The following is a 17,562-nucleotide window of genomic DNA, read 5'->3' on the forward strand; positions in this document are numbered from 1 at the left end:
AGCCTCATTTTGGTTACAATGAGTTGGAGAATGGAGTAAAACCAAGATGACCACACCGTGATAAAGGTCGATTACACCGAATGAACAACACAATACATATCGAGTAACTCTTTGCAGATGTAGACATAACTTGAAGTATGATTTGTCTTAAATTATTAGTTATTTACCTGGGACAGTTTTTGCATTGATTGAGAGGACATCACGTGTGGGTGTTTAAACGGGTGATATAAACACTTAAATTGATTGATTTCTTATTTTGCTTCTTACAGACAATTGATATAAACTTCCATGCGTATGTAAGTCTAGCCACGCAATCTTTACCAATGTTATCAGAGAGCCATGGAAGTATAGCTGTACTCTCATCATTTGCAGGTAAATTTAGTGGAAGTATATTAATCTTTTCTGCTGTCGATATCTCTGCATCTGTGAAGTTTTTGTCATATTTGTTTTTTTGTCAGTTTTTTTTTTGTTAAAGGCAGTGGACACTATTAGTAATTACTTAAAATAATTATTAGCATACAACCTTACTTGGTGACGAGTAATGGGGAGAGGTTGATAGTATAAAACATTGTGAGAAACGGCTCCCTCTGAAGTGATGTAGTTTTCGAGAAAGAAGTAATCATCCACGAATTTGATTTCGAGACCTCAGATTTAGTATTTGTGGTCTTGAAATCAAGCATCTGAAAGCACACAACTTCGTGTGACAAGGGTGTTTTTCTTTCATTATTATCTCACAACTTCGATGACCAATTGAGCTCAAATTTTCACAGGTTTGTTGTTTTATGCATACGTTTAGATACACCAAGTGTCAAGACTGTCTTTGACAATTAGCAATAGAGTCCAGTGTCTCTAAGAACTTCTGGTCAGTCTTTTGACATCAGCTAAATAGTGAACTTGACCAGTTAAATAGTGTACTTTCATTATATAGACATGAGATTTAAAGTATTATTATTGTATGTACTCAAATTTTTTTATTTTATATTCTACCCCGGACAGGAAAAGTAGGGGTACCATTTGTGGCGACCTACAGCGCAGCTAAGTTTGCCCTCCATGGTTTCTTCGATGCTCTTCGTCAAGAGTTGCAGTTGCAGAACGCAAACGTGTCGATTTCTACTTTTGTAATAGGTGAGATGATAAATTGTCTGTTGCGGTGTTGTTAAACAAATATTGACTGCTGTAACTCGTGCTAGGGTTAAAAATAGAATTCGAAGCAGTCAATATTTGTATAATAGGCACAATTTTGCACCCTTCTGTGTTTTAAAAAACAAGCAACAAAATATTTAGTTGTGTGTATCTTTGCTTGAGAATTTATTGTAAGATCTATGTTTACTGTTAAAAAGTATGTGTTGATGCCGGGTTGTTTTTTCTATTAAGGTTCCATCGACACTGCCAACGGACAAGAGTTTTCTAAAGGAGTAATGAATAACGATAAGTTAGTTTTCCAAACCGCTTCCTCCACTGCCTATCGTGTAATGACTGGGACTTCTAACCGAGAGAGGGAGGTATTCTACCCATGGATCCATACTCGACCAGTTCTACTACTGCGAGATGTTGCTCCTTCGTTGATTGAGTTTGCATTGAAACTCTATGTAAAAGAAGAAGTCGTCGAAAAACTACAAAAAGAACCTCCATTTTTTGTAAAGGTGTAACAATACTCTTTCTTTTATGATAGTCCAAGTCCAATTTATTACCAAACATGGATATACTGACAATGCATTGTAGTTGTTTTCTTGACAAACAGATTAAAGGGTAACTATAAATTAGAAATATGAATAATAAACTTGCGGCTACAACCTTGTGAAAAATCTCTTTTGAAGGAGTGTTGGCTCTAAAAAGAGCCGGTTTGTTCTTGACGTTTCTAACAGTATACTCTGTTCGTCTTCCGAAGAAACAGATTAAGGGCACTGAATGCTATTGGTAATTAAAATCTTTGGTTGCATAAAAACTTACTTGGGGAACGAGTAATGGGGAGATAGAAACGGCTCCTTCTGAAGTAACGTAATTGTGAGGGGAAAAAAAGTAGTTTTCACGAATTTGGTTTCGAGACTTCAGAATTAGATTTTTAGGTTTCGAAATCAAGCATCTGAAAGCACACAACTTCGTGTGACAAGGGTGTTTGTTCTTCCATTATTATCTCACAACTGCGTCGACCAAATGAGCTCAAGTTTTCACAGGTTCGTTATTTTATGCGTCAAGTGAAAAGACTGGTCTTTGACAACTACCAATAGTGTCCAGTATCTTAAAAAAAAAATGCATTTGTTAGTTGATTGCAGGGATTTAAATAAATAGCGATACATTTGTCAAAAAATATGAATTATTTCATCGATTTATCATGGTTATGTAAAAAATTAATGGTAGAGAAATTGTTTTATACGATTTTTTTATGACTTTTGTATGAACAAGTTGATATGAAAACATGTATAAATTGGAAAATATCATTTAATACTGTTGAAAATCATTAACAAAAGACCTGAAATATTTGAATCCAATCTCATTTGCTCACTTTATTTTATAGTTTAACCACCCCAAACACTTCTTTAAATATGACTTAAAACACGGTTTTATCTACCGGTCTTATTTGAAACATGTCCAGTTTGTAACCATTTACTTACTTAATGCCGACACTGCAGATCTGATGTAAGTGGGTGCCACCAGTCCTCAACCTGCTGGGGCTACTATAGGGGGGTGGAAACAAAATCTGGGATCGGCCAAATGAAAAGTTGCCAAAACAGTGTAAAGCAATGGGAAATCGGCTCACCGTGGCGGGACGAGCGAATTAGTGGGCGTCCTGGAGCCGGCAACCCACCCCCTGACGGGCGGCGGCGACGGAAAAAGGGAACGTGAGCTGAGATATCGAGCGGGCCGGGCAGTCGGGTCCACATGCCTTCTAGAAATTATGCAGTTGATCTGTGGAGCACAGTTTCCACACGAGTGTATACAGTGCTAACACACATCGGTGTATGAGTAAAAACCAAAATTAATATTCTTTATCCCCAATGCAAACTTAACATAATATCGTTGCGACACCCGCTGCCAAAACATAGGATTCGAACTGTCTCTAGCTAACGGGCAATTTCGGTAGTCTAGTTGGTAAGGCACTGCTCTAGAATTGCAAGAGTCGTGGGTTCGAATCCCACCAGAGTAATATGCCTGTGATATTTTTTTCACAGGACTCGGGAAAGTATTGAGTATACAGTGCTCAAAAATGAATATTTTCTATCCCCGATGCAAATTTAACATCTATTGTAAATGGATCATTGTAAATGGGTTGTGTATTGTTTTTTTAACGAGAAGACATATTGCTAATCTATTTAACTTTATTTTAGATCGCCCATCAGTGTTGGCACCAACGTCAAGGGGTACATAACCTGCTCTCCCAGGCGTTAGTTGTTTTTAGAACTGACACTGTAACAACCCGTCTGAGAGGCCGCTACAGGGCGCATTCAAAACAGCAGTTTTGTTGACGTAGTGATGACGTGGTGAATCAATACTAACTAATGACGCAAATATTGAACCGTAACGTTTTAGATCAAACAATAATAATGATATAATGATGTAGAATAGAGACTTGAAACACTAAGAAGTGAACTAAAACACGTCCACACAGTGGTTTTACAGAGTGATGAAGAATGTGTCTTGTTATCGTAAGTGCACAGATCAAAGGAATGTTCACAGAGTGTATAACAAAGATGTGTCTTACACGGTGCTATTACGTAACACATTTATATTAATACAAACACATAATCCACTTTGATATCATCAGCAGAGTGTGGTTTCGAATCCCCAGCCGTGACACTATAAGCATGACACTTAACCATTGCTTCGTCCTTCGGATGGGACGTTGAGCAGTTGGTCCCATGTGTTGTGTAACACATGTAAAAGAACCTAGTGCACTTTTATCGAAAAGAGAAGGGGTTCGTCCCGGTGTTCGTGGCTGTGGCTGCTTTATGCGCCGTAGCACCTTGTAAACCCTTATAAGGTGCTAAATAGTTGGGTCTTAGAATTCATCATTGCAATGACTTATCTTTCTTAAAGTTTGTATACTCATCGCCTTGAGTACCTTGTTTGGTAGATACGAGTGCTGTATACGACTTTAATATTATTATTACACTCTCGAGCAGTTAGAGGGCCCATAGCGGTCAGTAATTACCCAACAAAAAACCTTTGGAGGTAGCAGTGAAAAAATTGAGCCATAACGCGGGTGAAGCGGGATAAAGGGTTTGGGTTTCATGGGATTGTAAAACGAGATTAATCACAAAAGACCACCCCCCCCCCCCTCCTCAGATGCAATTAAAGACACAAGACACTATTGGTAATTGTCAAAGACCAGTCTTCTCACTTGGTGTATCTCAACATATGCATAACATAACAAACCTGTGAAAATTTGAGCTAAATTGGTCGTCGGAGTTGCGAGATAATAATGAAAAAAAAACACCCTTTTCATACAACAAGATGCTTGATTTAGAGACCTCAAAATCAAATTCTGAGGTATCGAAATCAAATTCGTTGAAAATTACTTCTTTCTCGAAAACTATGTTTATTCAGAGGGAGCCGTTTCTCACAATAATTTTATATTATCAACAGTTCTCCATTACTCGTTACAAAATAAGGTTTTATGCTAATAATTCTCTTGGGTAAATACCAATAGTGTCCACTGCCTTTAACGCCCTCTAACTTTCAAAAAATACCCTTTCCTTAACATTATATTTTTACAATATGAATTTATGTATGTATATATATATACATATTTTTATAGGTTCAAACCCGTTCTATTCTCTTCAAGTAAGTGCGCCACAGTTTAATTTATGAATTTAATACAGTTATTATTGAAACATGGATACTTGATGAACGTACAGATATCAAATACTCGTGAAAAATTACAAACTATGAACTAAATGGAAAGAAATGTGATTACGTCGTAAATCTATAGAGATGTATACAGTATAAGGTAAATACGGTCTTCAGTAAGTCCTGCTGCGCTCGTAAATTTACAGTGTTTCAAACAGTAAACATCGAAGTGAATTATATTATGTAACATGATTAGTATTTAGTTCATCTGATAGGTCGTCGATTAAACATTACGCAGTAATCACAGTGAAGAGCAAAGTCATGTCGAGACAACACTTTCTCTCCATCTTCCAGCACTAGACATTTTATCCCTTCTCCCCTAGCAACCAATATGTCGTCTGCTTTCCTTTTCCCTGTAAATGATTGAAGAATTATGCAATAATAAGATATCACTGACGTATTGTTGATCACTGTTTGACGTGAACATTCATCATCAAAAAGGCAGTGTGAGAAACGGCTCCCTCTGAAGTGACGTAGTTTTCGTGAAACAAGTATTTTTCCACGAATTTGATTCCGAGACCTCAGATTTAGATGTTGAGGTCCCGAAGTAAAGCATCTGAAAGCATACAACTTCGTGTGACAATGATGTTTGAGTTCAAATTGAGTTCAACTTGTCACAGGTTTGTGCATATGTTGAGATACACCAAGTAAGGATACTGGTACTTGATATTATTACCAAAGGTACCCATGTCTTTAATATATCTTCTGCAAGAGTGAGCTTCAACACAACATCCAAACCTACCTTCATTTCAATTTCTCCTCGACATTGGATTTCAAACTCGTTGAATTCATTCAGAATCTCATCGGTTGAACTGCTGATGTGAATCTTGAGAGCTACACAAACAATTAATAAAAAGGATGGAAACTGTTAGTTCTTATGAACTCAAAATTTCTCTTTTGATAAAAACAAAAACAAAATCGGTTGGTAGCGCGCCGGTACATTAATCGAGGTCGTTGGTTCCAGTCCCACTCTAGTCATTTTGTCTTTGTTTAAATCCCAAAACTCTGTGCCGCTTTTGAGGCGGTAAAGGCCTATACTTCCCCAGATACCAACATATATCTTTATTCCTCAGATACCAACAGATATCTTAATTCCTCAGATACCAACAAATATCTTTATTGCTTACCTTCTCCATTAGACTCCATTCTGGACGCTGTGTTTACGGTATCACCAAACAGACAGTATCGAGGCATCTTTAGACCAACCACTCCAGCCACACAAGGTCCTGAAAATAGTTCACCAACCAGAGAAAACTTCATCCATCACGCATTCATTTCGTTTTAGTGGTTGCGAGTTTAGATACAACGATCGTAGAATCGGCCGTTACCGATGTAATGATATCCTACGACAGTTGTGTCTTTTGTTCACACGACAACATTTTAGCATGGATCCCTTGCTTAATTTTAGCATTGTTCCAAAGTTGCACCTTGTGTGATAACAATGGACCGGCAAGGATTTTTTCACTAGGGAACTTGGAGAGTCCAAACATTGTTGTCCTTTCACACGCAGTGAAACCAAGCTCAAATAAAGCAAGGGACCCCCGCTAAATTGTCGTGTGAAAAGGGCGTAAGTTCCACAACCTACCTGAATGTACACCAGCCCGTAGAAGTAAGTTGTGATCAGGTCTATGCCTGACCTTAAATGACCCCACAGCTTCCACTAAAGCTAGAGACATCTTGGCTATTTCTTTAGCATGTTTGTTTCCATTGCGGATGGGTAGTCCTGACACCACCATGTATGCATCACCAATAGTTTCAACCTAGGATGACAAAAGACCCAGTATTAGATCCTCTTTATTTATGTATTCATTAAATCATACTTTATAATCGTATGGATGTAAGTTATACTTACCTTGTAAACGTCAAAGTGTCCAATGATTCCATCAAAACAGGTGTATAGGTCATTCAACAGAGCCACCACCTTTTTGAAAATGATACACAGTCATATTTATAAAAGTAAGTTACATCTGATAGGTTTTATATATTGCACACGTAAAGCAAAGACATAACAACCTTTCTCAAATTGTATACTTAATGTTCAGACTGCAGACTTCACAAATATGTACAGTAATGGTTAGTTTTGTACCTGCATAGGCGTGCTGCTAGAAGACAGTGCAGTGAAACCGACAATGTCACTGAAAAAGATGGTCACGTTGTCGTATGTCTCTGGATGAACTGTGGATCCTACTTTCAGTTGGTCGGCAACAGACCTGGGAAGTAAGTTCAAACTCAGATGGATGGTGGAAAGAAAATGGCACGGCATATCTGTTAAGACAAAACCCTGAAAACTGTCATTGTTTTTTGGATTGAAAAGACACTTTTGAATGCAAGAAGACCTACTTTGGCAAGACTTCGTAAAGGAGCGTCTCAGCTCTCTTCTTCTCTTCCAAGAAGGCAGAGGTTCTCTCCTCCACAAGACCTTCCAAGTTACTGGCGTAGAACTCCATACGAGACAAAAGGTTGTCCATAATACCTCCAGATACATTCCTATCATGAGAAATATCAAGTTGAACGTGGTCACGATATCAAAGAACATTCATTGGTGTATACAAAATGACAACCATAACTATTGCTACTAAGTACAAATTCTACTGTCGGAGAGAGGTGTAGTAGTTTTAAGAATTTCAAGTTGCAACAAGCGTATGCCGATCGCCTCTACATCTGACGTCACATTTTGAGGATCGTGAAAAACGCTAGATACCTACCTGACCGGATGCTGCCAGGTTTACCTTTGACCTAGGATAATTATGCACAAGCTGCGTGCAAACGATTGAAAGTGCAAGCTGACAAACTATGTCACTTTGGATGGACCAATCATAACGCAGATATGGAAAGCTGAATTACGTCACTGCACGTTTTACAAATGAAATCATTGTGTCAAATGAAATCACTGGGGCTAAAAGACCAGTGCCGTCTTTCTCCTTACCAGACTACAACAAACGTTGACAAAAACTTACTTGCATATTTTCTTCAAGCTGGACTGTAGTTTGTCAACAGAGGGCCGTTCCTCTGGGAGTTCATGCCAACACTGGCCCATAATGACATGCATCTCTGGACTACAGACATCAGTTGGGACGTGAGGACGGAAAGGCTGAGGTAACTTAGCAGCAAGCTTTTCCAAAATAACTGCACAGAGGAGGAACATAAAGTACACCGTGAGTTTACAACCAATTGGCCCTTTTTCCAGATGGTGTCTAACTTGTACATAACTTAACATAATATCCGACCACAAAATCAAGGCTGAATAATATTATGCAGGGTGCTAACCTTTGACATCTACGCCATTCTTGCGTTCATTCTCAAAGGGCGACCCCCTCATAACTACCTCCTGCATGATGATGCCGACAGCATAAATGTCGCCCTCTTTGGTCAGTGGTTTGTTCGGGTTCCTCAGTTGTTCTGGAGCTTTACACAGCATCTCTGTAGAATGAGTAAAACGTACAACTCATATGTCAGAATTTACCAAGCCCCAGCTCCGGGATTTCTGTGGGATTTCGTTATCAAAAGTTTCTTATCAAAAAAGATTCCTTACTTTTCATCTTGGTCTGATTGTCGCTGTCTTCAGATGAAGAGTCTCTGAAAGCATGAAGTCCAAAGTCGGTAAGTTTGACAACAAAACGGGTGTCCACTACACAGTTAGATGAGCGCATTCTACCATGAACACCAAGCTCACTGTGATGAAGAAAACTCAATCCCTGCATGCATCGAAACAACCAGAGTGTCGAGTTAGGCATTGATTTATTATCAATTGAGCTACGGTAAACTCGGCCCGATATTACACACACCATGATTACCAACTCGACCAACTCAACTTTACATTAAACACCAGCCCGTTACTACCAACTCAACCAACCCCACTTGACATTACACAAACCCTACTCCGTTACTACCTTCTCGACCAACCCAACTAAAGATACACACACCATACCCCGTTACTACCAACTCAACCAACTCGACTAGAGATTACAACACAAGGCAATTTAAACCATCGTTGTTACCTTGATGACGTCAAGCAGGAGGGAGCTTTTGAAGTCCCAATCCAACTTCAAGGCGTCATTTTCTAGAATATCCTGAAAAGTTAAAAAGTCATAGTAAGAATAAGAAACACAGTATGTTCCTACTGCCTTAGATTGTTAAAAAAACAATTGGAGCAATCCCAAGTTTAAAAAATAAATAAAAACCTCATTTTTAAAAATCATACTCTCATCCAACAATCATATTTTTTTCTGTAAACGCATTGACAAATGAATCTTATTTCTCTAACCTGAAGACTTCCTTTGGGGCAATACTCTGTGATGATCACTTGTTTGTTTTCATCGATTCCATCAATACATGCACCAACGAATCGGACGAGATTAATATGCTCCAGACGACGTAACTGCCGATCAAATTCAAGTAGAAATAATGGATCTTAAAATGGCAATCTCAACAAGAATGAGCACAAGATGTCTGAGAGGAAATCTTGGAAGAAATTTTTCCGATTCTCCTTTCCATTGAATCGATTGATGTTTTTCAATATATTTAAAAGATAATACCCAAAGAATAATTTAATTTTTGTAGCAACTGCTTACCAGCCTTTTGTTAAATGAGGCCTTTGTGGGTTTAGAGAACCGCAATCAACGACTGGAATTGGAGACCACACACGCCTTGACAAAAGGCTACTGCATATCGAGCAATACAACAAAACTTACATTACGGAACTCCAGAAGTACTTTTCTATTCAGATCTATCTCGGTTGTATTCATCTGTTTAAGAGCAACCATTCGACCCTATTGGGAGTTTAAAAAATAAAAATAAAAAAGGTGTTTATACAAGGTGAAAACTCAATGAAGGAGAGAAAATAAAACACTGACAAACCATGAGACCAAAGAGACCAAGTGCGAACAAACTCCGACCAAAATCCTATGTGAGGACGGGACAAGAAACTCGACAACAAACGAACAAACAAACGAACCACGACACCAACAGACGCAACAAACACATCAAAACAATGACCACGACACCAACATACTGTATATCGTAAACAAACAGGGGTCGATTTCACACAGAGTTTAAAGATCTAGGAGATATACAAATTGCATGGATAGTCCTAGGTTAGGACGAGTAACTCGTCCAAACTAGAGATAAGACTTGTCCCAACTCTTTGTGAAATCCAGCCCACGACACATTTGGTAAGTGTCAAAGACCAGATTTCACCAGTCTTGGTGTATCCCAACATAGGTCTATATGAATTATAACAAACCTGTTAACATTCGAACTCAATTGGTCGTTGAAGTTACGAGATAATGATGAAAGAAGGAAAAAAAAACACATGTCACAAAAGTGTCGAGCAAGTCTAGTTTCACTTACCTCATACTGGGCTACTTTGGTAAATATCTGTCGTTGGTTGTTAACATCTAAAACTGAGCCGGTCTGGAAACAAAATTAATAAAAAATACGCCTTTTTAATCCAAGCAAACACATTTTAATGTAAATATTTAAACAATTCATATTTCTTTGGTAGAACATGACATGTTTTGTATTCTGGTATATTTATTATTTTCGACACATGACATTGAAAGAGATAAACCAAATGCCATAATCGCTTCAACGTTAAAATAACAAAAATGCAACAAGCGTACAAAATAAGTGGGCTTTAGCAATTTACAGCAAAATGAAAATAAACTCAACTTTAGACTAGAAAAACACAAACGAGGAGCGAGCAACATGGTTTCTGTTTTAAACCACAACCAGGCCCCCACTTTGGCCTTCATGAGTTTCATTAGAGAATGTATTGTGAAATGTTTGTATCGGTCGGTATTGCAAAAGGGAATGATTAATGAAGCTTTTGCACTATACCTGAGGACTCTTGTACTGTTCCTAATTGGGGGGGGGGGGGGGGAGATAACGAAATTTGTTGGAGTTGAGTATTTTTTTTCCAAAACTGTTCAATAGATTTTGTCTTCTTTCTCGGAGAGAAGTTATGAAGACACTTTGTTGTAGATTGTCTCTCATCAAACCATATAGAACTAAACTCATCTCAGTCTGATTATTTGTATTTATCGATCACTCCATGATAACCAAAATACATACCACTGACAGTGATCGAATCGACGATGATACCGATTTGGAAATATGATTGAAAATCAAATCTTCATAACGGATTTTCCAAGACATGTTCATCAACTCCGAATTCAATTTCATTTTCCTGCAGAGAAAGCAAAATGCATGTTTAGAGTCCAGCTGGCATATCATTTGGTAAGATTGCCAGCGGCCATGACACAACTTTCAGTAAATTTGCCACAGTCCAAAAAGTCAATCAAGAAGCACAAGTTACATGCCATTAAAATTTGTTTGATATTGGATATTGAACATTCGCACTAGGCTTGTACAGCGAATGGTATTGTTACTTTGTTCGATAATGGACGTTGGACATTATCCAATATCAGACTAACTTTACGTCATCAAGCAACACGTTTCTAAAACACAAGGTAGCATCTGTATGCATGTATTTTCCCATTTGATTGGGTGCGGAAGTTTAAACCTTTGTTTAATCTGCGGTTACATATACAAAACATCTCGAGGACGGAAAGTTAAAACCTCATAATACTTTGCGTAATGACAACAATTTGTCACAACTTCCCGATTTTTTTTGATTTTTTATTTACCGCAGTAATCCAAGGTAACAAGCTAAGCATTTTACTTCCATTGTGGAGCCTCCATGGTTCTGGATTATTGGCCGCTAGTCTAATTAGTATAGGGATGCGTAAGACTCACGCGTCATATACACTATATACTACATGATTTTTTATGCAGTAGGATTTACCTGTAGACAAAAAGCATAGCACATGCCGAGGCGATCACTACACATGCAGCTAGGATAGACGTTACCATCACCATTGTGTAATCAGCTGTTTGAAGTTCAACAGAAAAAAAGAGTGTTTGATTTTAAAGATGCACAATCATAACAAGCGTCATACATGTCCGCCATTTTGAAAGGTAATTATTGATGATGCACATTCAAGTGGTAGTATTCCAAAAGTAGGTATGGTGAACAGAGCACTGGATGTGTTATGTGTCAATTTGTCCATAGAAGCACAAACCTGTCTGTGCAGTCATGTGACGTCCGCCATTTCCCAACAAAAGTTTTAATGGAGGTAGACCTCCGTAAGTATAATACATTCATTTATGGAATGCACATTCTACTGCACGTACAGTTGTTACAGCGTAAGAACTATGACGTCATGCAGTTGTCGACGTAATTAATAGTCTGGTCATGGAAACTGTAAACATGGAACAGTCATCGAAATAAGGGGAGGGCTTTGTGTTGGTGATTAAACATCTAAATATTTGAAAAACAACGAACTCAAATGTACCTTTGTCTTGGCATTCTGGATTCTCGTTGTAGAATCCGCAGGGTGGAGTGTCAGGCGGTGCACTGCCGTCTGGTCTCCCATGCCATACAATATCTTTATACCATTGGATTGTATTAGAAACTCCATAATAGTCAGCAACCACCTTTATAGAAAGGCAAAGTCAGTCAAACTTGATGAAATTGCAACCCAAAAAACACATTTTGAAACGATTGTAATTTTAGAGTAAACTGGACTCCTTTTCAGTGCAGTTACTGACTCCTCAAAAATTGAGCATTGACCAACCTCGAACACACCGTTCTCAGTGTCTGTCATATCCCATAGAGAATACACTGCAGCTCGGTCGCCATTTTTTGTGATAGAAACATCACCGGCAATACCTACAATGTAATCGCAAAGGTTGAAATAACGTTTTAGTTTAAGGGATCTAAATCCGTCTAAAACCCATGCTCTGTCATGATACGAGTCAACACATCGCAACGTATTTAAGTTGCTTTAAAGACACTGGACACTGTTGGTATTTGTCAAAGACCAGTCTTCTCACTTTGTGTATCTCAACATATGCATAAAATAACACACCTGTGAAAGTATGAGCTCAATTGGTCGTCGAAGTTGCGAGATAACTATGAAGAGAAAAAACACCATTCTCATAACACGAAGTTGTATGCTTTCAGATGCTTGATTTCGAGACCTCAAATTCTAAATCTGAGGTATCGAAATCAAATTCGTGGAAAATTACTTCTCTCTCGAAAACTACTTTACACCAGAGGGAGCCGTTTCTCACTATGTTTCTTACTATCAACCTCTCCCCATTACTCGTTACCAAGTAAGGTTTTATGCTAATAACTATTTTGAATAGTACACTCAGATAAAACCGAATCCTAATGCATCCATACGTAGTCTGTGGTTTACCTTTAAATGTACGATTCCACATCTTGTCGTTTAAAGCTAGACCATCCCGGATGTCTCCTCCCTCATGAAGTGTCTCGTTAATGGCCAGAGAATATAAGATTAAAGCATCATGGAAAGATGTAGCAAAGAAATTGGCCTAGATATAAAAGACACTCAAATTGTCATCCACATGTAAATATTGAATAATAATAACAAGTAGGTTCAGTTATTACACATGTTTGTTCATTATCTAAGAGTGTCAAACAATAGACTGTGCAAGTCTCGCGCGGATTTGAACTTCCGGGACCATTGTGGTCCCAACCTTATGGAGTTTTACGTTGGGGAGATTTTGTTTCGTCCATTACTTTAGTTTAATGTAGTTTATGACCCTAAAATGACATATGTTGTTAAAAATGTAATACTAATTAACATCATATATAAAAGTAAAAATAAAGTCAACATAATAACAAAGAAAATCCGATATTTAAACTTGACCTCGGGTCAGGTTACTTGGTAAAAATTAAGAATTTGTGCCCATCTCCGATCACGAAACTTACGCAGACGCTTGTTTTGGTTGCGCGGGGTGAAAAACCTTTTCATTGGTCGTTTAGTCGTCGGCTTCCTCTTTAAACTGCGTCACGCGTTTATCTCACGCCCTTGCGACCATCGTGCGTCCGCGTATAAACCAGCTTTCAGTAGTTTCACATTCGGGCGAAGATTTACAAAAGGGGTTTCAAAAAATTTAAGACCAAACAAACATCCTTGTCCCAGAGCTTTATTTTGTCGATACATAGACTTTAACCGATAATTGTGTATGTGTTTAAAACTGCTAAAACTAATTTAAACAAGCTCTATAGGGTATTTTTGTGGTTCAGATTCGGCATTAAGAATAAATTAAAGCAAAGATTTGATTCATAAAAAAATAAAGTTCTTCAGTTGTCGTGTTTTCTCGCTCCGGTGCGCGCGAGACTTGCACAGTCTATTACAAAATTTACTAGAGTGGGGTTTGAACCAACGACCTTTTGATCAATGTGCACGTCTACCGACTGAGCTATCTAGCCCTAATGGTCGCGGGCTCTCCCTACTCGTAAATATCTTTCTCCGGGGGTGCCAGTCAGAAGCCGTTTAACTGCCGTGTTTAACTGCCGTGTAGACAGGGATCACATCCAAGTTAATTATACAACCTGGGAATCGGCAGCCAGGGGATCAACTTAAGGGGATGCGAATTTCATTAATTACTAGGTTTGTTAATAATAGGTTTTCAATACTCACAAATTATTTATAACCTTCAAAAAAAACTTTGAATCAAATTTCAAGATAACCAAAACTGACTGAAATTCAATAATTATTTTGTTCTAACCTCATCCCCAGCTGTAGGGGTGAAGTTATACGACTCCAGCATTCGACGCTTCATCTCCTTTTGGAAATTGATGTATTCATCAGTTGTTGGCTCAAAGAGTCGGATCGTCATTAGGGCTTTGTAAACGATTTTAAGCTTGGCGTCATTCTCGTCACCCTATAATAAAATAAAATCAACAACTTTTAATGCTTTAAAGAAGTACTTGAGCGAATTTGGTTCACAGCGTGTTTGTTTGCACTGGCCATTTAAATGTAATTTTGATAATGTACATTTTTTTGTAATAATCGATTAAAAATTCAGGCCCAACCTCAAAGTTTTGGAAAACTAGAAGCACTTCTGCCGTTGACTGCGTGCGTCAAAATGACAACACTTTGACGTCATGTGTGGGAGTTTGCTTTGTTACACCTCCAGGCACCCAACATCGCTCCTTTACTTAGTTACTCTGGGATTTGGGCAACTTTGTGCAAAAACCTAGAACTTTATGGAAGGATAAAACAAACTCAGTGCAGGTGTTTTACTTCATTCCTCTGTGACGTCATCTTACCTGGTTCCATGAGTTATCTACAATGGTTTTGTATTCCTTTATATAAGAGCAAAAATCAAAAATATGTCTTCCCTTTAATGCCTAGGTTGTATTTAGATGCACTCAACATCGCATCTTTCCTTGTTGCTTTGGGAACTGGGAAGCTTTTGTGCAAAAACCTAGAGCGTTTAGAACAACACAGTAAAAGTGTTTTACTTGATTCATCTGGTACGTCATCTTACCTGGTTCCACGAGTCATCTCCAAATGTCTTGGTGTTGTTGAAGGGATGGTAGCTGATGAAGACGTAGTCGCCGTCTGTCATACCAAGTTCGTAAGCACTTAACATGATCTGACGGACATCATTACCATCGGCACACATCATAATAACTGAACAAAAATAAACACAGCAAGGAACACAAACATATTGCTGTAAACTTTGGTGGACCTGGGACCAAGTTCACAAAGAGCTAATGTTCAATCGTAGTTGCTCAGTAGTAAAGTGTGATGTCACAATACAAATCACTATGGTAATACTGACAATCCGTTTTGTAATGAATGTTAATGCTTTGTGAAATCGTCCCCTGGTTCGATTTCACAAAGATAGTCTTAACTTAGTCCTTACAAGTCATAGAGGTTCCAAGACCTTTGCGTGCAACGCGCCGTATCGCCCGCTAGCTTTGCGTAAGTATATTCTTGGTTCGATTTCCAGTTACGTCAACCAGACTGACAGTCCTCAACCGAAATGGAACCCAAAAGAAGCGCGCCATCTGTCAAGTTATCACGTTACGTTTGTAACGTTACATTTTTATGTTCGTTACGATACGTTATACACGTTACGTTACGTTACATTACGTTACTTTGCGTTATGTTATGTTACAGTCGTTATGTTGCGTATGTTATGTTATGTTACGCTACGTTACGTTACGCTACGTTATGAGTATAGGAAACTGATGTATTGGCAAGACTAGGGTGGGATGTGAACCGGGCCACAGAGGTGAAAGGCAGCGAAAGAAACCACTGAGCCAACCTTATCCCCAGAACTGTTTGGGACATCAACAGCTGTAGGCGAAAACGACAAATGTTGTTTGTAATACTTACTTCTGCTATTTAGAGAAGCTCTTTTTAAATGACTCTCGTAGTCTCTGTCATCATCTTCTATATACAGAATGTAGACTTGAATACCAGCTAAGTCCAACCCAGATTGTATCGTGTATGCAGTGCGATGAGTGGCATAACCTTGCCCAATCAAACTAATAGAATCCCAGTCGTAGATAAAGCACACTTCCCTCAAGAAATGCGCCAGTGTGGTTGCTTTGTAAACTGTTTGGGTTACGGTTGAATACCTGTCTTTATTGTCTAGTTCAAGAATATCATCAGCGCTGCCCGAAAAAATTGGTACATTCACCGGAGCAGCAAAATCCACTACACTCAGTATATAAGTTGCACAGGACGGTCCGAAATAAGCCAATGCTTTCCCTTCAAAGTATAGTGTAGCAGCTACTTTTAACGCGTCGTTTACTCCTCTCCACTTACAGATATCGTGAGTGACAACCCACCGTAGAGTAAAGTTAGCATACTCGCCTCTCTGGACACGATGTGAGATGGTTTCACGGGCAATCTCAAGGGCTGGTAGTAAACGAGTGTCACTGGAAAGATGGATAACGTCTTGATATCTCGACAGAAATACAGCAACATCAACTTCGACTACATCACTGTGTGCGCGTGATGCAAGAGTCAACCAAAGAAACAATGCAGTGAAAGTGAAGTGTAAAACCACTGCCATCGTGTACCGAGTCAGCACAATTTGAAGACAGAAATTATGTATTCATAGACTTCAAGAGTGTTTCATCTGGTTGCATCAACTGTCTTACGGAAGTCCTCTCTTTTGATACCTCTCGAGGAAACCAAACTCATAAATCTAAGCTTAGTTTACAGAAGAGCACTGAAGAACACTGAAGTCACTGCCTTTATAACAATCGGTGTTGACTTCCCTTGGGAAGATCCAATCCACTTCATCTTGTACAGTTTCATAATCGATCGTGCGCAGCGCAAACGGCGACAGCTAACCTGGAGTAATGGTTGCCAGCAATGGCTTTGGTAGATATTTCAAGCGAAGTGGGTCGACAATTATTTTGCTCAGTTTGTTGTTGGGCAGTTAAAGGGAGTGGACACTATTGGTAATTATTCAAAATAATTATTAACATAATACCTTTCTTGGTGACGAGTAATAGGGAGAGGTTGATGGTATAAAACATTGTGAGAAACGGCTCCTTCTGAAGTGACGTAGTTTTCGAGAAAGAAGTAGTTTTCCACAAATTTGATTTTAGAGACCTCAAGTTTAAAACACGATTTGGGGTTACATTCGGTTAACAACTCGACACTGAAATCTTCGTCGCGCAAAAACGTTGGAGATTGGTTTTTTATTATATTAAACTCATGCTTGACGAGTATCAATTGAAACCACACGACTCGACGCTTAAATGTCTGTTGCATAAAACGTTACGTATAGTTGGGATTGGTTTTTTATTATATCAAACTCACTCTTGACGAGTATCAATTGAAACTACACAACGACTCGACGCTTAAA

General features: G+C 38.6%; 2 protein-coding genes across 3 annotated transcripts in view; one reads left to right on the forward strand and one right to left on the reverse strand.

Moving 5' to 3' along the window:
• LOC139937084 (hydroxysteroid 11-beta-dehydrogenase 1-like protein) overlaps positions 1 to 2,464 on the forward strand; it is a 28,791-nt gene extending 26,327 nt beyond the window's left edge. For both annotated transcript variants that reach the window (XM_071932077.1, XM_071932079.1), the window contains exons 4-6: positions 270 to 372; positions 997 to 1,125; positions 1,375 to 2,464. In XM_071932077.1, coding sequence (XP_071788178.1) covers positions 270 to 372; positions 997 to 1,125; positions 1,375 to 1,649 — 507 coding nt within the window. In that variant the 3' untranslated portion in view covers positions 1,650 to 2,464. The remainder of the gene's footprint in view (positions 1 to 269; positions 373 to 996; positions 1,126 to 1,374) is intronic.
• Positions 2,465 to 4,981: 2,517 nt separating this feature from the next.
• Positions 4,982 to 16,815, reverse strand: LOC139937412 (atrial natriuretic peptide receptor 1-like). Its single transcript, XM_071932547.1, has 22 exons — positions 16,074 to 16,815; positions 15,217 to 15,362; positions 14,452 to 14,607; positions 13,113 to 13,248; positions 12,486 to 12,580; positions 12,204 to 12,345; positions 11,654 to 11,738; positions 10,921 to 11,035; positions 10,198 to 10,260; positions 9,540 to 9,617; positions 9,113 to 9,226; positions 8,847 to 8,918; positions 8,381 to 8,543; positions 8,116 to 8,268; positions 7,806 to 7,974; positions 7,189 to 7,335; positions 6,935 to 7,058; positions 6,701 to 6,769; positions 6,434 to 6,608; positions 5,976 to 6,074; positions 5,591 to 5,682; positions 4,982 to 5,201 (listed from the first exon to the last, which is right to left on the reverse strand). Exons 1-22 carry the CDS (start codon positions 16,756 to 16,758, stop codon positions 5,154 to 5,156), a joined length of 3,126 nt encoding a protein of 1,041 aa, XP_071788648.1. The 5' UTR covers positions 16,759 to 16,815; the 3' UTR covers positions 4,982 to 5,153.
• Positions 16,816 to 17,562: the final 747 nt, after the last annotated feature.

The sequence above is a fragment of the Asterias amurensis genome, chromosome 5 (assembly GCF_032118995.1).
Source record: "Asterias amurensis chromosome 5, ASM3211899v1".
Lineage (NCBI taxonomy): Eukaryota > Metazoa > Echinodermata > Asteroidea > Forcipulatida > Asteriidae > Asterias > Asterias amurensis.

Bases quoted from the DNA above. Each gene is read 5' to 3' on its own strand.
- LOC139937412 (XM_071932547.1), bottom strand. From the start codon at position 16,758: ATGGCAGTGGTTTTACACTTCACTTTCACTGCATTGTTTCTTTGGTTG. The intron at 10,261-10,920 runs GTATGTATTTTG...TTTTGTTTCCAG, and splicing joins CGATTCGATCACTGTCAGTG to ACCGGCTCAGTTTTAGATGT. The intron at 9,227-9,539 runs GTAAGTTTTGTT...TTTGATCGGCAG, and splicing joins TACTTCTGGAGTTCCGTAAT to TTACGTCGTCTGGAGCATAT.